The sequence below is a fragment of the Meles meles genome, chromosome 1 (assembly GCF_922984935.1).
Source record: "Meles meles chromosome 1, mMelMel3.1 paternal haplotype, whole genome shotgun sequence".
Classification (NCBI taxonomy): Eukaryota; Metazoa; Chordata; class Mammalia; order Carnivora; family Mustelidae; genus Meles; species Meles meles.
In genome coordinates, this window is record NC_060066.1 from 54,954,947 (window position 1) to 54,969,745 (window position 14,799).

Below are 14,799 nucleotides of genomic sequence, written 5' to 3' on the forward strand. Positions count from 1 at the left end.
TTCTAGAAATGGGGACTGGGAGGCAGCTGTTAGCAGTCGGCTGGGAAGCCCTCTCCCCTGCTGCCTTCTCCTTGTACTGGGGGCCCACCTTGGACCTCCGTAATATAGGGGATCTCCCCTATGCGTGGGCCCTAAAAGGATGGCATCCTCCATCTTAACTTACAAATTCTGCATATAGAAAATGACTCAAGAGCAACACACGGAGGATGCCTGGGTGGCTCAGTTGGTTAGGCATCTGCCTTCGGCTCGGGTCAGGATCCCAGAGCCCCACACTGGGCTCCTTGCTCTGCTGGAAGCCTGCTTCTCCCTCTCCCTGCTTGTGTGTGCGTGCTCTCATTCTCTCTGTCTCTGACAAATCATCTCACTCAATGTTTAAAAAAAAAAGAAAAAGCAACACACGATAGGGAATTCGAGCTGGGTGGCAGAGTAAAGCCCAGGTGACAAGGGACCACGGAAGCAGAGATGGCAGTTCTGTGACTTCACGTAGATCTTGGTGATTGTGTGCGAGGGTTTGAGATTCGTGGAAGGATTTACCTAGCTTGTTCTCTCGCTCTCTTTTACTCTCCTTTTATCTCTTTTCGCCTCCTTTCACTTTTCCAGGTTGCAGTAATTGCTGCCTTTGGATGTTTTCTGTTAAAAATAAAGCACTTGAGAAAGTTGATGATGTTTCCAGGCAGATTTCAAACAATTTTCTTTCCAATCCCTAATAGCCGTGTAGGAGTCTGGGCTCATGATATTAAAAACAAAATTATATATATATATAGTAAAAAGGCAAGTGAACAACAAAAATGTACCCATTAGTGCTCAAGTTTGGAATTTGCTTTAATTAGAAAAAAGGAGGGGGAGAGAGAGCATTAAAACAAACAAACCACCCGAAGCAGTCATTTAGTAAGAACACCAAGATCCTAAAATGCCAAATAAAAGAGGATCTAGAACCAGTCATCACTGGCTCTGTGCCCTGGACCCCTCAGGGCACAAGAAGCCTGCAAATCTGTTTGAGGTGTAGATAGAAGGAATACCATGTCTTGGGTGAGTTTGTACTCTTTGTATTTCTAAGTAGGAGCTCTTAGGACAGATACATTATAAATACATTTAATTTAAAAGTTCATGTGGCTTTTGGTCACCCGTACGTTTTCTTTTTTCCTCCTTTTTTAAAAAAGATTTATTTATTTTAGAGAGAGTGAGCAAGCTGGGGTTGAGGGAGGGTAGCAGAGGGAGAGGGAGGGAGAATTCCTTGCGGACTCTGAGCTAAGCGCAGAGCTCTTCATGGGGCTCAGTCTCAGGACCCTGAGATCACGATCTGAGCTGTCAGGAGTCGACTGCCAATGGACTGAGCCATCCAGGTGCCCCCACTGTTCATCTTCTTAATCAGCAGACAAGTAGTGCACAAAAGGGACCGATGTTAAAAGGAATTCTACTCAGAAGGGTTGGGAACACCGATCTGAAAAACATATTCTTTGATATTTATCCAGGCCATCGTGGGGCAAATGAGAAAGTAATGAGATTTACTCTATGGGCGGAGTGTTCCTAAGAAGCAGTCTGAGTGAGGGAGAGGACGAGGGCCAGTGGCTGGAGCAAAGAGAGGTCTTTTATTAGGGATTTTTAAACTCTTTGATACAACCAACCCACATCCAGAACACCCTACTGGTCGTGACCCACAACCCTCATCAATACCAATATCAATAACCAAAGCAGAAATCTGTGGAAACAGAACTCATCTTGACTATTCATGATACATTCTGATGGTATCTTACATGATACCTTACTATTCCATTTGTTCTTTTTAAAATGCTCCTTTTGGGGGCACCTGGGTGGCTCAGTGGGTTAAAGCCTTTGCCTTCGGCTCAGGTCATGGTCTCAGGGTCCTGGGATCCCCTCGCATTGCGCTCTCTGCTCAGCAGGGACCCCCCTCCCCCCGCTTTTCTGCCTACTTGTGATCTCTCTGTGTCAAGTAAATAAATAAAATCTTTTTTTTTTTTTTAAAGATTTTATTTATTTATTTGACAGAGAGAGATCACAAGTAGGCAGAGAGGCAGGCAGAGAGAGAGGAGGAAGCAGGCTCCCCGCAGAGCAGAGAGCCCGATGCGGGGCTTGATCCCAGGACCCTGAGATCATGACCTGAGCCGAAGGCAGCGGCCCAATCCACTGAGCCACCCAGGCGCCCCAATAAATAAAATCTTAAAAAAAAAAAAAATGCTCATTTGGTACTGCTAAATGGATTTCACAGCCCATGGTTTGAAAAACTGATTTATAATTTTCAGAATCTGGAATATAAGTTCTGTTAGGGATGTCAGTCTTTCGTAAACCACTGTTCTTCCCTACCGCCTGAGCTAGTACCTGACATCCATGGCTCAACAAATGCTTGATGAATGAACGTGTGAATGAAGGAAGGAAGGAAATGAAACTGACAAGGACTAATTCCCACCCTAGTTCATTTTCCAAGTGTGAACATGGAGACCAAGAGAGGTGCTGTGAAGCCCCCACGTCACAAAGCTCAGTTAGCCCACATTGGGTCTCACACTCATCCCTCGGTCCTCAAGCCAAGCTAGCGTTTTTTTGTTTTGTGTTGTGTTTTTGATCACACTCTCCTGGCCTCTTTGGGGATGGATATTACGGAACAGGTTTATCATTCCAGGTGTAATCTTTCCTCCGTCAGGGGCTCTACCGAGTACGGTGTACCGGGTTCGTCCATTCTGTCTTGGACTTGCCAGTTAGCACAGCTGTTTCTCTGCTAGTGTCCTTTGCTGCGTTTTCTCTTCCCTTCAGTGAACGCCTACGGAGAGAATTTCCCAAGCCCTGTTTATGTAGAACCACTCTTCCTCTTAACATTTTTTTTTTTTAAACAGAGAAAAATGTAGCCCTATTGTATAAAACACCTTTGGTTATTTCTAGTGACTTCAGGAAATAGGAACAGGAGCCATTTAACAACCTGACATTTTAGTTTTATGCTGTCATATTTGAAATTCTAAAAACACGGGAAAAAAATCAGACTAGAGTTCTCAGCTCAGAGTCCTTCTTTTCGTCCTGTTTTATTATGCTTTTTGGTTTCTACTCAGTGTTGTTCTCACTTCTTTTTAGGGAAGTCATGATTCTTGAAAGTTAGGCATAATTAATTGTGAAGATGTTAAACAGCAAATGTATGGTTTACAAAATAAAAATCAGAGCAGAATTGAAATTATGAAGAACTTCCTTATTCCTGCTGAGGAAATTTAAGAATGGAAGTGATTTCCTCCCTGGGGATCCCCAAATTTCTCCATGGCTGACCTTTGTTCTCTCTGTGGAGTGTCCTAGTTACTCATTTTACACTTGACTGGGGAACTGGGGATGGGAGGACAGATGGTTCTGAAGTTATCAACGGAAGGTCCCTCCGCCTTTTATGATGAGAGATTTAAGGGTCAGTTTAGGAGTTTCTGGAGGAGGTGAGTAAAGCATTTGGAAATACTGATGTGTTCTACCTGTCTGATCTTTCTTCCCTCTTCCATTCTTTTGGTGAAGTTTGGGGAGGGTGACCTTTTTGCATGGGAAGTTGACTTCTGTTCAGGGCCCTCATCTCGAGAGGTGAGTTTCCTAAGCTCTCTAGGCCCATCTGGGTCCCAGTTCTCTTTTCCCTTTGGCCCATCTCCCCTCCTCAGCCCACTTCCATTCCTCTTTAGTGGCCCTGATGCGGCCCAATTAATCTCCCGGGTTCTGGTTCTTTCCCCAAATGGAGTGGGTCAGGCTTCCTCAGCTTTTTGTTCCTGCTGCCTTGATGGACAGCAATTAATGCGTCTCCTTTTTCTCTCCTGTTGTACTGTTACTGCCATGGGCGAACGTGGGAAAATTATATCCTTTTATGGCCTGTGCTACTGCATCTCCTTCTTTTGAAGATAATCCATGTCCAATAGCCGGTGTCCCATAGTCCCTGGCATTGAGTCCGTGGTTTCCAACCTAGGGCAGTTTCGCCCCCTGCAGGCATTCTGGCTGCCGCCCCTGGAGCCGATTCTGAGGTGGATTCTGAGGTGATTACGGTTGTCACAACTGCAGTTGGCTTTGGGGAGGGAGGGGACATCCCCCCCCACATGGGGTGAGGCACAGGAGAGCCCCCTCCACAAAGAATTACCCTGCCCAACATGCCCCTCGTGCTGTGGTTGAGAAGCCCTTTGGTTTTGGTTTGTTGAAAGGGGTCTCACTTGTTTAGGATCTTACTTTGTTGTGGGGATCTCCAAATATTCCTCTGTCCCTGCTGGAACTTTGTTGCATTCAGAAACACAAGCTGCAGAGAGTAGGGACCCCAAGCACAGACTTACAAGAGGAGAAATACCTTCATCTTGTGATCTTGTTGGATAGAACCACTGAAGACATTTTGAACTCTGTGTTGTATCTCCTTGTGTCTAGGTTTCAAAAAGGCACGCATTTCCTCTTGCTTGTGCCTAAGGAAAACTTTTCAATCCTTAGAGACTGAAGTTTCTTATTCCAACCCTGGTCCTAAAGCCCTTGTTGCCTCTTTAAAGACTGTGTAAGAGAGGTGTATATGGTTTTATTTCCTAGAGAAACTGCTAGAGCTCAATTATACTCTACCAGATTCTCTCTTGGATAGGCCCAGTATTAACTAAATAGCAAATATCTTAGACTCCTCCTCTGCAACTTCTTCCCTCCTAACTGCATATCTTGGGAGCAGCTGACATCATATTCTTCCCTCTGGAGAATCACTTGTGGGGCACCCCCCCCCCCACCCCGTAAAGGCCTGGTGCTTTTGGCTGTGAACACACTTTGTAACATTAAGGTATATGACCTCCAAATGTAACAATCTTTGTATAAATTATGTATGAGACAGAAGTTGTATTTCTTTAGAAAAATGTCATTTCATGTGTTTTATTTTTTTAAATATTTTTATTTATTTATTTGACAGATAGAGATCACAAGTAGGCAGAGAGGCATACAGAGAGAGAGGAGGAAGCAGGCTCCCCATCAAGCAGAGAGCCCGATTCGGGGCTTGATCCCAGGACCCTGGGATCATGATCTGAGCCGAAGGCAGAGGCTTTAATCCACTGAGCCACCCAGGCGCCCCTATGTTTTTCATCCATGTGTTTTATTTTTTTTAAATGTTATTAAAAAAATTTTAAAAGATTTTCTTTATAAAAAAGATAGCGAGGGAACACAAGCACAGGGGAGCTGGAGAGGGAGCCCGATATGGGGCTCGATCCCAGGATGCTGGGATCATGACCTGAGCCGAAGGCAGGCACCTAACGATTAAGCCACCCAGGCGCTCCTTATTTAAAAAATTTTTTTTAAATTTTGTGTCTGTTTTCAGTAGAAAAACCTGTGTAGGTGAAAGCAGTGAAGTGAGAATGAGATATAAGACAAAAAGTTCAAGATATAAGGTAGACAGTGAAGGGAGACAGCATTCTTACTCCAGCTCAACTGTGTACCTTCCTGTGAATTGATTTTTTCAGAGAGGGCTAATGAGTGTCTGTGTACCCGTTACCGACCCGGCCTGAAGATGCAGGATCGGAACACAGTGCTAAGTTCACAGGTTGCCCAGGCCATCAGGCTGTGTTCTAAGTACAGTCGACATTACAGAGTGTTATACTCGGAGCAGGGCCTGGGCATGGATGGGATCCAGGGAAAGCCTCCAAGAGCAGGAGACACTTAAAACTGATTTATTGAAATGAATGGGACTTGGAAATAAGGAGAGAGTTTCCAGAAGAGAAAATAACATGTGCAGAGACATTAAAAAGAGAGAGAGAGAGAGAGAGCATGGCCAGTGGAGGTTGTTGTACAACATTGTGAATGTTGTTCACGCCACTGAATTGTATACTTATTTTTATGTTGTATATTTAACCACACAAAAAATTAAATGGGGAAAAAATTTATGGGAGGCACTTTATTTTACTTTTTGAATTAATGCATTACTTAAAAACAAAAAGGCATGTCTTCGTAGGAACTGCTGCTTGGAAGATGTGGTGAGTGTTGGACAGGTAAGGGCAGTTGGGGGAGATTGAGGAGGGTGGGCTCCAGACTGTCAAGAGCAAGAGCCTTACTGGGAAGTGGGAAGCTCTAGAAGGATTTAAGGCAAGGAGTGCTATGGTCAGAGTCCTGCCTTAGAAGTTTACTCTTGTGGCAGGGTGGTGAACGGATTGGAGGGACAGACACCATGAGGGAGCTTTAGCTTTAGGGCAAGAATCTGAGCAAGAAATTGCCAGAGCCCGAATCAAGGCAGGAGTGGTGAGTTTGGAGGGGAGGCTTGAAGTAGATGCCTGGGGAATGAGATGAGGCCGTATCTCAGCAGTAAGAAACATCCGGGGTGGTGTTACAGGAGAGGAGATTCCAGACCAAGGTTTGGTGCTGATGCCTTTTAGACGTCACATGACATCATGATTAACAGCTGTAATGTTGAAGATGCAGGGGAGAGGCGGATGATGCCAGGTGACAGGGGAGATGGCAGATGAAGGGGTCTATGAGCCATGCTTCATGGAAGAGGAGACAGGAGGTAACTGGGAAGACTTGTAGCATATGGAAAAGTGAGGCAATCGCACATCCTTACTGAAAACCTGATACCTGCCCACTCTTCATGTTCACAGCGCTTTACACTGCTCCACAGAAACCTGGAGAGTCAAGTGGTAATGCGTGCGTGTTGTTTTTTAAATATGTAATGGGTTTTGGGGCGTGGGAGTGGGGCTCAGTTTCCTAGGGCTGCCATAACAAAGTACTCCAAATTGAGTGACTTCAGACAACAGACATGTGTTCTGTCTCTGTTCTGGAGGCTCCAAGTCCAAAATGAAGGTGTTCCTGGGGCTGTGCTCCTTGTGTAGGGAAATCCTTCCTTGCCTCATCTAGCTTCTGGCAGTTGCTGGCAATCCCGGTCTTCTGTGCATTCCGGTGTGTCCCCTCTGGTCTGCCTCCATGATCATGGGGAGTGGTCCCTGGGCTTCTGCGAGCCTGTGTGTCCATGTTGTTCTCTCTGGGTTTCTGTGTCCAAATTTCCTCCTCCTTATAAGGATGCATTGGGTTAGGGCCCACCCTAATTTACTGTGATTTCATCTTGACTATATTTGCAAAAGCCTGTTTCCAAATAAAAAACACATTCGCATGTCCTGGCGGTTAGGAAATGAAGTGTGTCTTTTGGGGGGACACAAGTCAACCTACAGAGCCATCTAATTTCAAAGTTCACGCTTTAGCTACTCTTGAAAAAAAATCTCCAACCCCAATTTCCTCATCTTGAATAAAGTGTTTAAATAAAATGCTGCAGAATTTTTTCAGCTCTGAAACTATATGAAAATGGATAAAAAGTTTTTGAATGAAAGTTATAGAAAGTTTAGAAGAGAAAAGTAGTTGGTCTTAATTGGGTCAAGGGCCAAAGGTGAAAGGAAGGGCAGTGTTTGGGTGGGTGCTCCAGGGTGGGGTGGGACGGGCTGCAGCCATAGCCCGGGGCAGAAGGGTGCTTACCAAATCCTAATCATGCCTTCATTGTCATTGTCGGCTCAAAATTAGTATTTCAAAAAGGCTTTTTTGCTTCTTTCTCCAGTTGAAATTTTTGGGAGGATATGTCAAGTAGGTTGGGACAGGAAAGAGAAACTTGGTTTGAATAAATCTTTAATTGGCACATCAGTTCAAGTAAAGCATTATCAAATGCTCTGTTCTTGGCACCGTGAGTAGGAAGATGAAAAGATGAGGATGGGACATCAGGACTTTACTGTCTGGACCTAGGGACATGGTCAAGACTGAACTCCTTTTCCATTCTTCCTTGTTCTTCCCCACCATTCTTCCCCACCTCATCACACACATTTCCACTGCCGCCAAACACCGAAGCACTTCGTTTTCCTCCAATTACCATCAAGTTCTCAGAAGCGTGGAATATTATATTTCATCTCTTCCAAGGCACTGTGGATTTTAGGATGTACCGTTAGAGTTTTTGTTCATTAAGGGGAAAAATTGCTACAAGTTAAAAGCCTAAGGGACACTGATTTAATTCTGCTTAAAATTTTGTATGCTTATTAACACTCTTTTCGATTTATTCAGACACATGTGTTGACCATAACACTCCTGTCCATGTATTTTTTTAGAGTAAACCAAGTTACAGTTTTCCTGAAACACATTCTCATGCATTGCCTAGCTTACTGGAATTGCTTTTCTGCTGGGAATAATCCCTGTCTTGCTTTACTTTCCTCACACAAAATGTTGTGATGCAGACTTTCTTGAACGAGAGACCTGTGATGAGAGGTCTGTGATGTTCTCCGTCGCTGACACCCACTTTGCAAATTTTGGAGCACGTTTCCCAGTGACAGCTATGCCACAAGGACTGCTTAATTGATTGGCTTTTCTTGAGTTCCAAGTTGTAAATGTAAAGGAAATGTCTTCGGATTGATGGGGCATGATCCCGCAATCTGTGTTCATCTTTCCTGTCACTCCCCTGGCAGTGGGCCTCTCACCTGGGCTCCTAGCCATTCCTGGCAGTCGGTGGGCTCTAGGCTCGCTCTCCGCTACAGAACTCAGCGGGAGACAGGCAGACTGTGCACATCTACAGGAATTAAGGAGGTGGCTAAAATAGTAACAACCAAAAGGAACAAATATCCCCAATCTCGGGTCACTTGGGCTCGGTAATGGTATCCGTGACTTTCAGCTGGGGTCCACACGTGTTCTTACACCCTGGGGGGACGTTGGAAGCCCCTGGAGAGGAGGCCCCAGCCCTCTGCTTCCAGCTTGTCCTTCGTCTTCCCTGCTCCCTGGAATTTCTGTAAAAAAAAGTGAAGGAGCAAGAGTTTGGAGTCGGAAGAACCTGCATTTTTAATCTCACCTGTGATTCCGGGCAGATTACTAAACTCAGAGGGTCCCACTTTCCTGGTAGGGATAAATCATACTGCTTTCATCACGTGTTGGCTGGAAGATTTTTTTTCAAAATGAGATAATGTGAATCTCCCTGGCTGGTGGATTAGAGCTCAGTAAGTCTTGATCATATGTTGTCCCTCTTTGCCATCTTTGAAAAACAGTTTTCCATCAGATTCTGAGGAGAACTATTAAAATCAATGATCGAGTAAGAATTTTTTGGAGTACTTACGGTTTTAAGTAATTATATGTTAAAATGTTCCTGTTTCCCAACTTGTGTTGTGAATGAGAAGTCAGTATTTTTTTTCCTCCTAAAGCCAAACTCTGCTTCCACAATGAATACTGCACTCTTCCTGAACATAGGGGGAAATTAGATAATATCTAGAAAAACTTGTAAGGCTCCAAGTTTGGAGAGACTGTACCTTTGGAAGAGAAGAGATTGCTTTTGACCTACTCTGCCAGGTTCTTTTCCTTTGTACAGAGTCTTTTTTTTTTTTTTTAAAGATCTTATTTATTTGACAGAGATCAGGAGTAGACGGAGCAGCAGGCAGAGAGGGCGAAGCAAGCTCCCTGCTGAGCAGACAGCCGGATATGGGGCTCAGTCCCAAGACCCTGGGATCATGACCTGAAGCGAAGGCAGAGGCTTAACTCACTGAGCCACCCAGGTGCCCCCTTTGTACAGAGTCTTAAGTATTATTGCTTCTAGATCTTTTATAGGTGTGAGCTTCAGCCCCTACGCTTGTCTTCATCTGTCCTTTGGAAATCAATGATTTTAAGCATATACTTCCAAATCGAGCTGTCTCAGTTCAAAATTGTGACTCCACCATGCATTCAGGTGTGTTACCGTGAGCAAGTTGCTTATCCTCTGTAAGCTTCAGTTTCCTCCTTTGGAACTGGCAGAGCTCTGCATCACAGAAGTGGTGTACGTAAGTGATGTCATGTGTTCGGACCACTTAGTTCAGATTTGTATATTACATATAGAATGTACTCTGGTGGTGCTGGCTGTGGTTATTCATAATTTTCCGAAGTTGTGACTCTTATGTTTTTGTTGTTTTGCCAGTGATTTTGATAATTGCCTTTTTTGTTCTTCCTTTGTGTTCCTTAATTTTTCATCCCCTCCATTTGATTACCCTAAAACCACACCTTAAAATTTAATTTTGATAATTTGCTGCCACCTACAGGCTGATATGGAAAAAAGCAGAACCTGTAATTACTAATGATTGGGAATATAAAATCTCAAGGTCATCTTGAAGTCCTAAAGCCAACCGTGCACAACTACATGACCCCCTTTTCTGAGACATTTGTTTCCCTGGCAGCCTAACTAAATACTTGGATAGTATCAGAATCCCCCAATATTGTTTCTGGAATTGGGCAGCTGTGCATAAAGCGTTATTAGTAATTAGATATTACATTTTCCCCCTTAAGCAGATTTGCGAACCAGTATTTATTAAAAAACATGAAAGAGCCTTTTTTTTTTTTTTTTAAAGATTTTTTAAATTTATTTGACAGACAGAGATCACAGGTAGGCAGAGAGGCAGCCAGAGAGAGAGGAGGGGAAGCAGGCTCCCTGCTGAGCAGAGAGCCCAATGGGGGCTTGATCCTAGGACCCTGGGACCATGACCTGGGCCAAAGGCAGAGGGATAAATCCCACTGAGCCACCCAGGTGCCCCGAGCCTTTGTTTTTTAAGGTATTGTTTAGCACCAGAGTTTTCTGGGGACTTTCTTTTTTTTTTGAGTCCTGTTCTGGTTGGAGACTCGAGAAGTCTGAACAAAACCTTAAAAATAAAATAAAAAATGTTTATAATTAACTCTGTTGTGGTTCTTACTGCATTGTCTTATGTGATTGCTACCATATACTCCCATCTTCAGTCTCATACTGTCTCGTCACATAATCTGGCACAGGGGATATGTTTGCAAGCACACACAGGTCCTTCTCAGTGATTTCTGACAGTACATACCTTATCCACAGTTTGATTTGGCTGGAGTTGGAGTATGAGGAATCCAATGGCAGTGAGCATGGGGTGGGTCCGGTAAGGCCTGGGTGCTAAACAATGGGGAATTTTGTCTGGAAAACAACAGGGAACCAACCACAAAAGGACTGTAATCCGAACAGTGACATGATCAGATTTCTATCACAGAACTCTCTTGGGCAGTCTGAAGGTATTTTAGAGGGGGCCCACAGGAGCAATTACTCATTGAGCTTTTCCATCTACGGATTGTACCTGTCACACATGGCCTGTGCATTAGAAGGCTTAATCATATTCTGTTTCTGCCTCCGGTTCGTGGGTTTTTTTTTTTTGCATTCTCTTATTTGTATTACTTTTATTCCTTAAATGGTTCTGTAAACACCTTCCAGATAGGCTCTGTTTTGGTACTGTTATGCTAATAATGATAGCTGTTACAATTATTAGGTGCCATTAGCACTTAATATGCGACAGACCCTGCAACAGGTGTCTTCGCATCTTGTACCCGGTGGACATACAGGTTGTGTCATTGATGCATATACTTTGAGGTTTGCCGTGGTGCTGGCTGCTTGTTGAACAGCGAGGTTATTCTCCCTCCTTCCTTTCTGCCTGCCTGTGAAGTCTGTCATGTGCTGCCTGGCGTCTTGATCTGGGCGGAAGAGCACATCGCTGCTGTGACTGAGCTAGCACGTCTCAGAAATGGCCTAGGGGTGTTGGGGATCTGCGACTGCTCTATTGCCCACTGGCAGAGAGGCGAAGAGCAGGAAAAGATGGAGACGTTTCTCTGGTCCCCTATGCCAAAGTCTGTTGCCAGAGGAGACTGTGAAAACCCAGACCTCTGAGACATGGAAATGCACACACAGAGCTGTGACTAGGATAAGGCAAGGGAGGCCAGCAGCCACCTGCCTCAGCTGTAAAATTTAAGAGGGTAAATTTAAATTTAAGCTGTAAATTTAAGATCTTTCACCAAGATGCTCTGCGATGGAGACTAATGATAGATTAATGCAGTTTTCAGAAAAATTAAAATAAAAGCACAGTGAGCAAAATACTGAACTTTTAAACAGAGACAAGATCAGGAACGGTGCTCTGCAAAACCATTTTGGAGCCTGAGGTGGAAGGAAAAGTCCTGATACTGAGACCATTTAAAAATTTGACATTTTGTTCATTACAGATTCTTTGAATTAACTTTGATTTTTTTCAAAAATATTAAAAAAGTATTAAAATATTTTTTGGTATCCCCTTATATTTTGCACCCAACATTTGGGGGGCTGCTCATGGACCCATTGCATGGGTGGCTGGGGAGATGAGAGGGGAGAGTTGTTGAGGATCAAATGCTTCCTTGACCACTCAGAGAAGTTCTAAGCTCTTCCTGAAGGACTCCTAGTGGTTGGCTCTATGCCAGGGGAATGGCTGTACCTTGTTGGTCTTAAATAATGTGGAAAACTTGATTTTTGCTGTTGATCATTTCTTTGTACATTAGGACTTTTAAAGGTTATCTGGGTTTATATATATATATGTTATATGTATAATATATATCATGTCTATGTTATAGATATGTATCTATAATATATAAAAATAGAGATATTATATATATATATTTAAAAGATTTTATTTGACAGACAGAGATCGCAAGTAGGCAGAGAGGCAGGCAGAGAGAGAGGGGGAAGCAGGCTCCCTGCAGAGCAAAGAGCCCCATGTGGGGCTCAATCCCAGGACCCTGGGATCATGACCTGAGCCTAAGCTACAGGAAGGTGTTTCCTACCTCCACTAACAATGGAAAGAACTGTAATAAACTTTACTTTTTATTTTTTTGTTATAAAATTTCTGTAGGTGTTGAGTTTGTTCAGTTCTTGACTAGATTAAGTGCTGGATTTGTTTAGCAGAGGAAGCTAGAGACATTTATAAACCCCTTTCCTTGTTAGTGTGAATTACTAGTCCTGCTGATTTACTAGGTTAGCATTTAAAGCCTTGGCAAGATCCCATTCACGGCTTCCTCTAACTCTTCCGCTTTGCGGTAACTGTACTGTGACTGAGCAAAAGAACAGAAGCTACGCGATTGCTGTATTTTCCGAATTCATACTGCAGAGTGTATAATTGGGTAGTTTTTTACTGGTAGCTCAGACTTCTGTCCTTACAGGAAGAGCCAGGCCATTTGAAGGTACAGAAAGTTGAGGTGTAGGTCCAGTCTAATTGTTTTATTCTCGCTGGGGCTGTGGAGGAGCCTAAAGGGGAATTTTACTTCGCGTACCTTACAGACTTTTTTTTTTTAAATCTCCAACCAGGTCTGCTGAGAACAGACCCAGTCCCTGAGGAAGGAGAAGATGTTGCTGCCACGATCAGTGCCACAGAGACCCTGTCAGAGGAGGAGCAAGAAGAGCTGAGAAGAGAACTTGCAAAGGTCAAGACACCTTCCTTCTGGGATGTGCTTTGCACTCACAACGTCATTTGTGTTTCTCAGGCACCTGGTAACATCTCCTCCTCCGTTCCGGGGGAGAGAAAGCAACATACAGTGACCTGTCCTAGAGCTCTGGCGTGGGGGAGAAGAAATAAAAGAATGTGATGTTTTCCTATGAATACAGATGTCTGCTGGGTGAAGTAGGTCTGAGAAGTAGCCAGGAAGGAGGACACGGATGAGAGGAGCACTAGTGAACGGGGACCTGGGGGGCTGCACCGGTTCTAACACACTCAGCTTTTCAGCTGCATCAGTGCCTGTGTTTTCCCCTTTGCCGTGCTGTGGATATACTTGGGCTCTTCCAACCTTCTTTCCCTCCCTCCCTTTCTCTTTCTCTTTCTCTGTTTTTCGTAAAATTAACCATTTGAAAGTGCACAATTCCACGGCAGTTGGCGCTTTCACAGTCTTTTGCTGCTGTCACCTCTGTGTGGTTTCAGAACGTTTCCATCACACCCAGGGGAGACCAGTACTCATTAAACTGGGATCCTCATTCACCCCCTCCCTCCCCCACTGGCAGCAATAACCTGCTTTATGCCTTGTTTTCTATGGATTTACTTCTTGTGGATATTTTATTTAAGTGCAATCGTACACGTTATCTTTTGTATGTGGGGTAATGTTTTTGAGGTTCATTCTTAGAGCATGTATTGTGAATTGGTACTTTACTATTTTTTAAAAAAGATTTTATTTATTTATTTATTTATTTATTTATTTATTTGAGAGAGAGATAGCATGTGCCTAAACATGATTTAGGGGAAGGGGCAGAAGGGGAGGGACAAGGACAAGCAGACTCTGGGCTGTGTGTGGAGCCTGTGTCATGACCCTGAGATCATGACCTGAGCCAAAATCAAAAGCTGGATGCTGAACTGACTGAGCCCACCACTGCCCGTGGTGCTCTGTTTTGAATGATCGTCCATTATATGTGTCTACCATGTTTTGTTTATCTGTGTGTTGATGGAAGTTCAGTTGGTTTCCACATTTTTCCTATTGTAGATACTCAGCTACGAACATTTGTATAAAAGTACTGGTTTGAATACCCATTTTACATGTAGACCCTTGGGTGTATACCTAAAACTGGAATTGCTGCGTCAAATGGTAATTCCATGTTTGACTTTTTTGGGGAACTGCCAAACTATTTCCCACAGCAAGGATGCCATTTTTCATCCCGATCAGCAATTTCTCTACGTATTTGCCAACATTTATTTTGTTTTTGTTTTATTTTTTTAATTTAATTTAAAAAAATTTTTTTTATAAACATGTAATATATTTTTATCCCCAGGGGTACAGGTCTGTGTTACCAACATTTATTATCCTCTGTCTTTCTGATTATGGCCATCCTAGTGAGTGTTAAGTGGTGGTATGTCATTATAGTTTTGATTTATATTTCCCTAGTGACCAGTGATATTGAGCATTCATGTGCTTATTAGCCATTTGTGTATCTGCTTTGGAGAAATGTCTGTTCAAATCCTTTGTCCAGTTTTTCTTTTAATTGTTTTTGTTGTTAGATATACCTATTCTGGATATTAGACCCTTTTATCGGATACATGAGTAGCAAATATTCTCTGCTATTCTGTATATTGTTTT

The 14,799-nt window shown here is 43.4% G+C and overlaps 1 protein-coding gene across 5 annotated transcripts in view; it reads left to right on the forward strand.

Moving 5' to 3' along the window:
• The window catches only part of TPD52 (tumor protein D52), a 104,080-nt gene that overhangs the window by 68,339 nt on the left and 20,942 nt on the right, over window positions 1-14,799 (forward strand). For all 5 annotated transcript variants that reach the window (XM_046006080.1, XM_046006084.1, XM_046006066.1 and 2 more), the window contains one exon: window positions 13,049-13,164. In XM_046006080.1, the coding sequence (XP_045862036.1) occupies window positions 13,049-13,164 (116 nt within the window). The remainder of the gene's footprint in view (window positions 1-13,048; window positions 13,165-14,799) is intronic.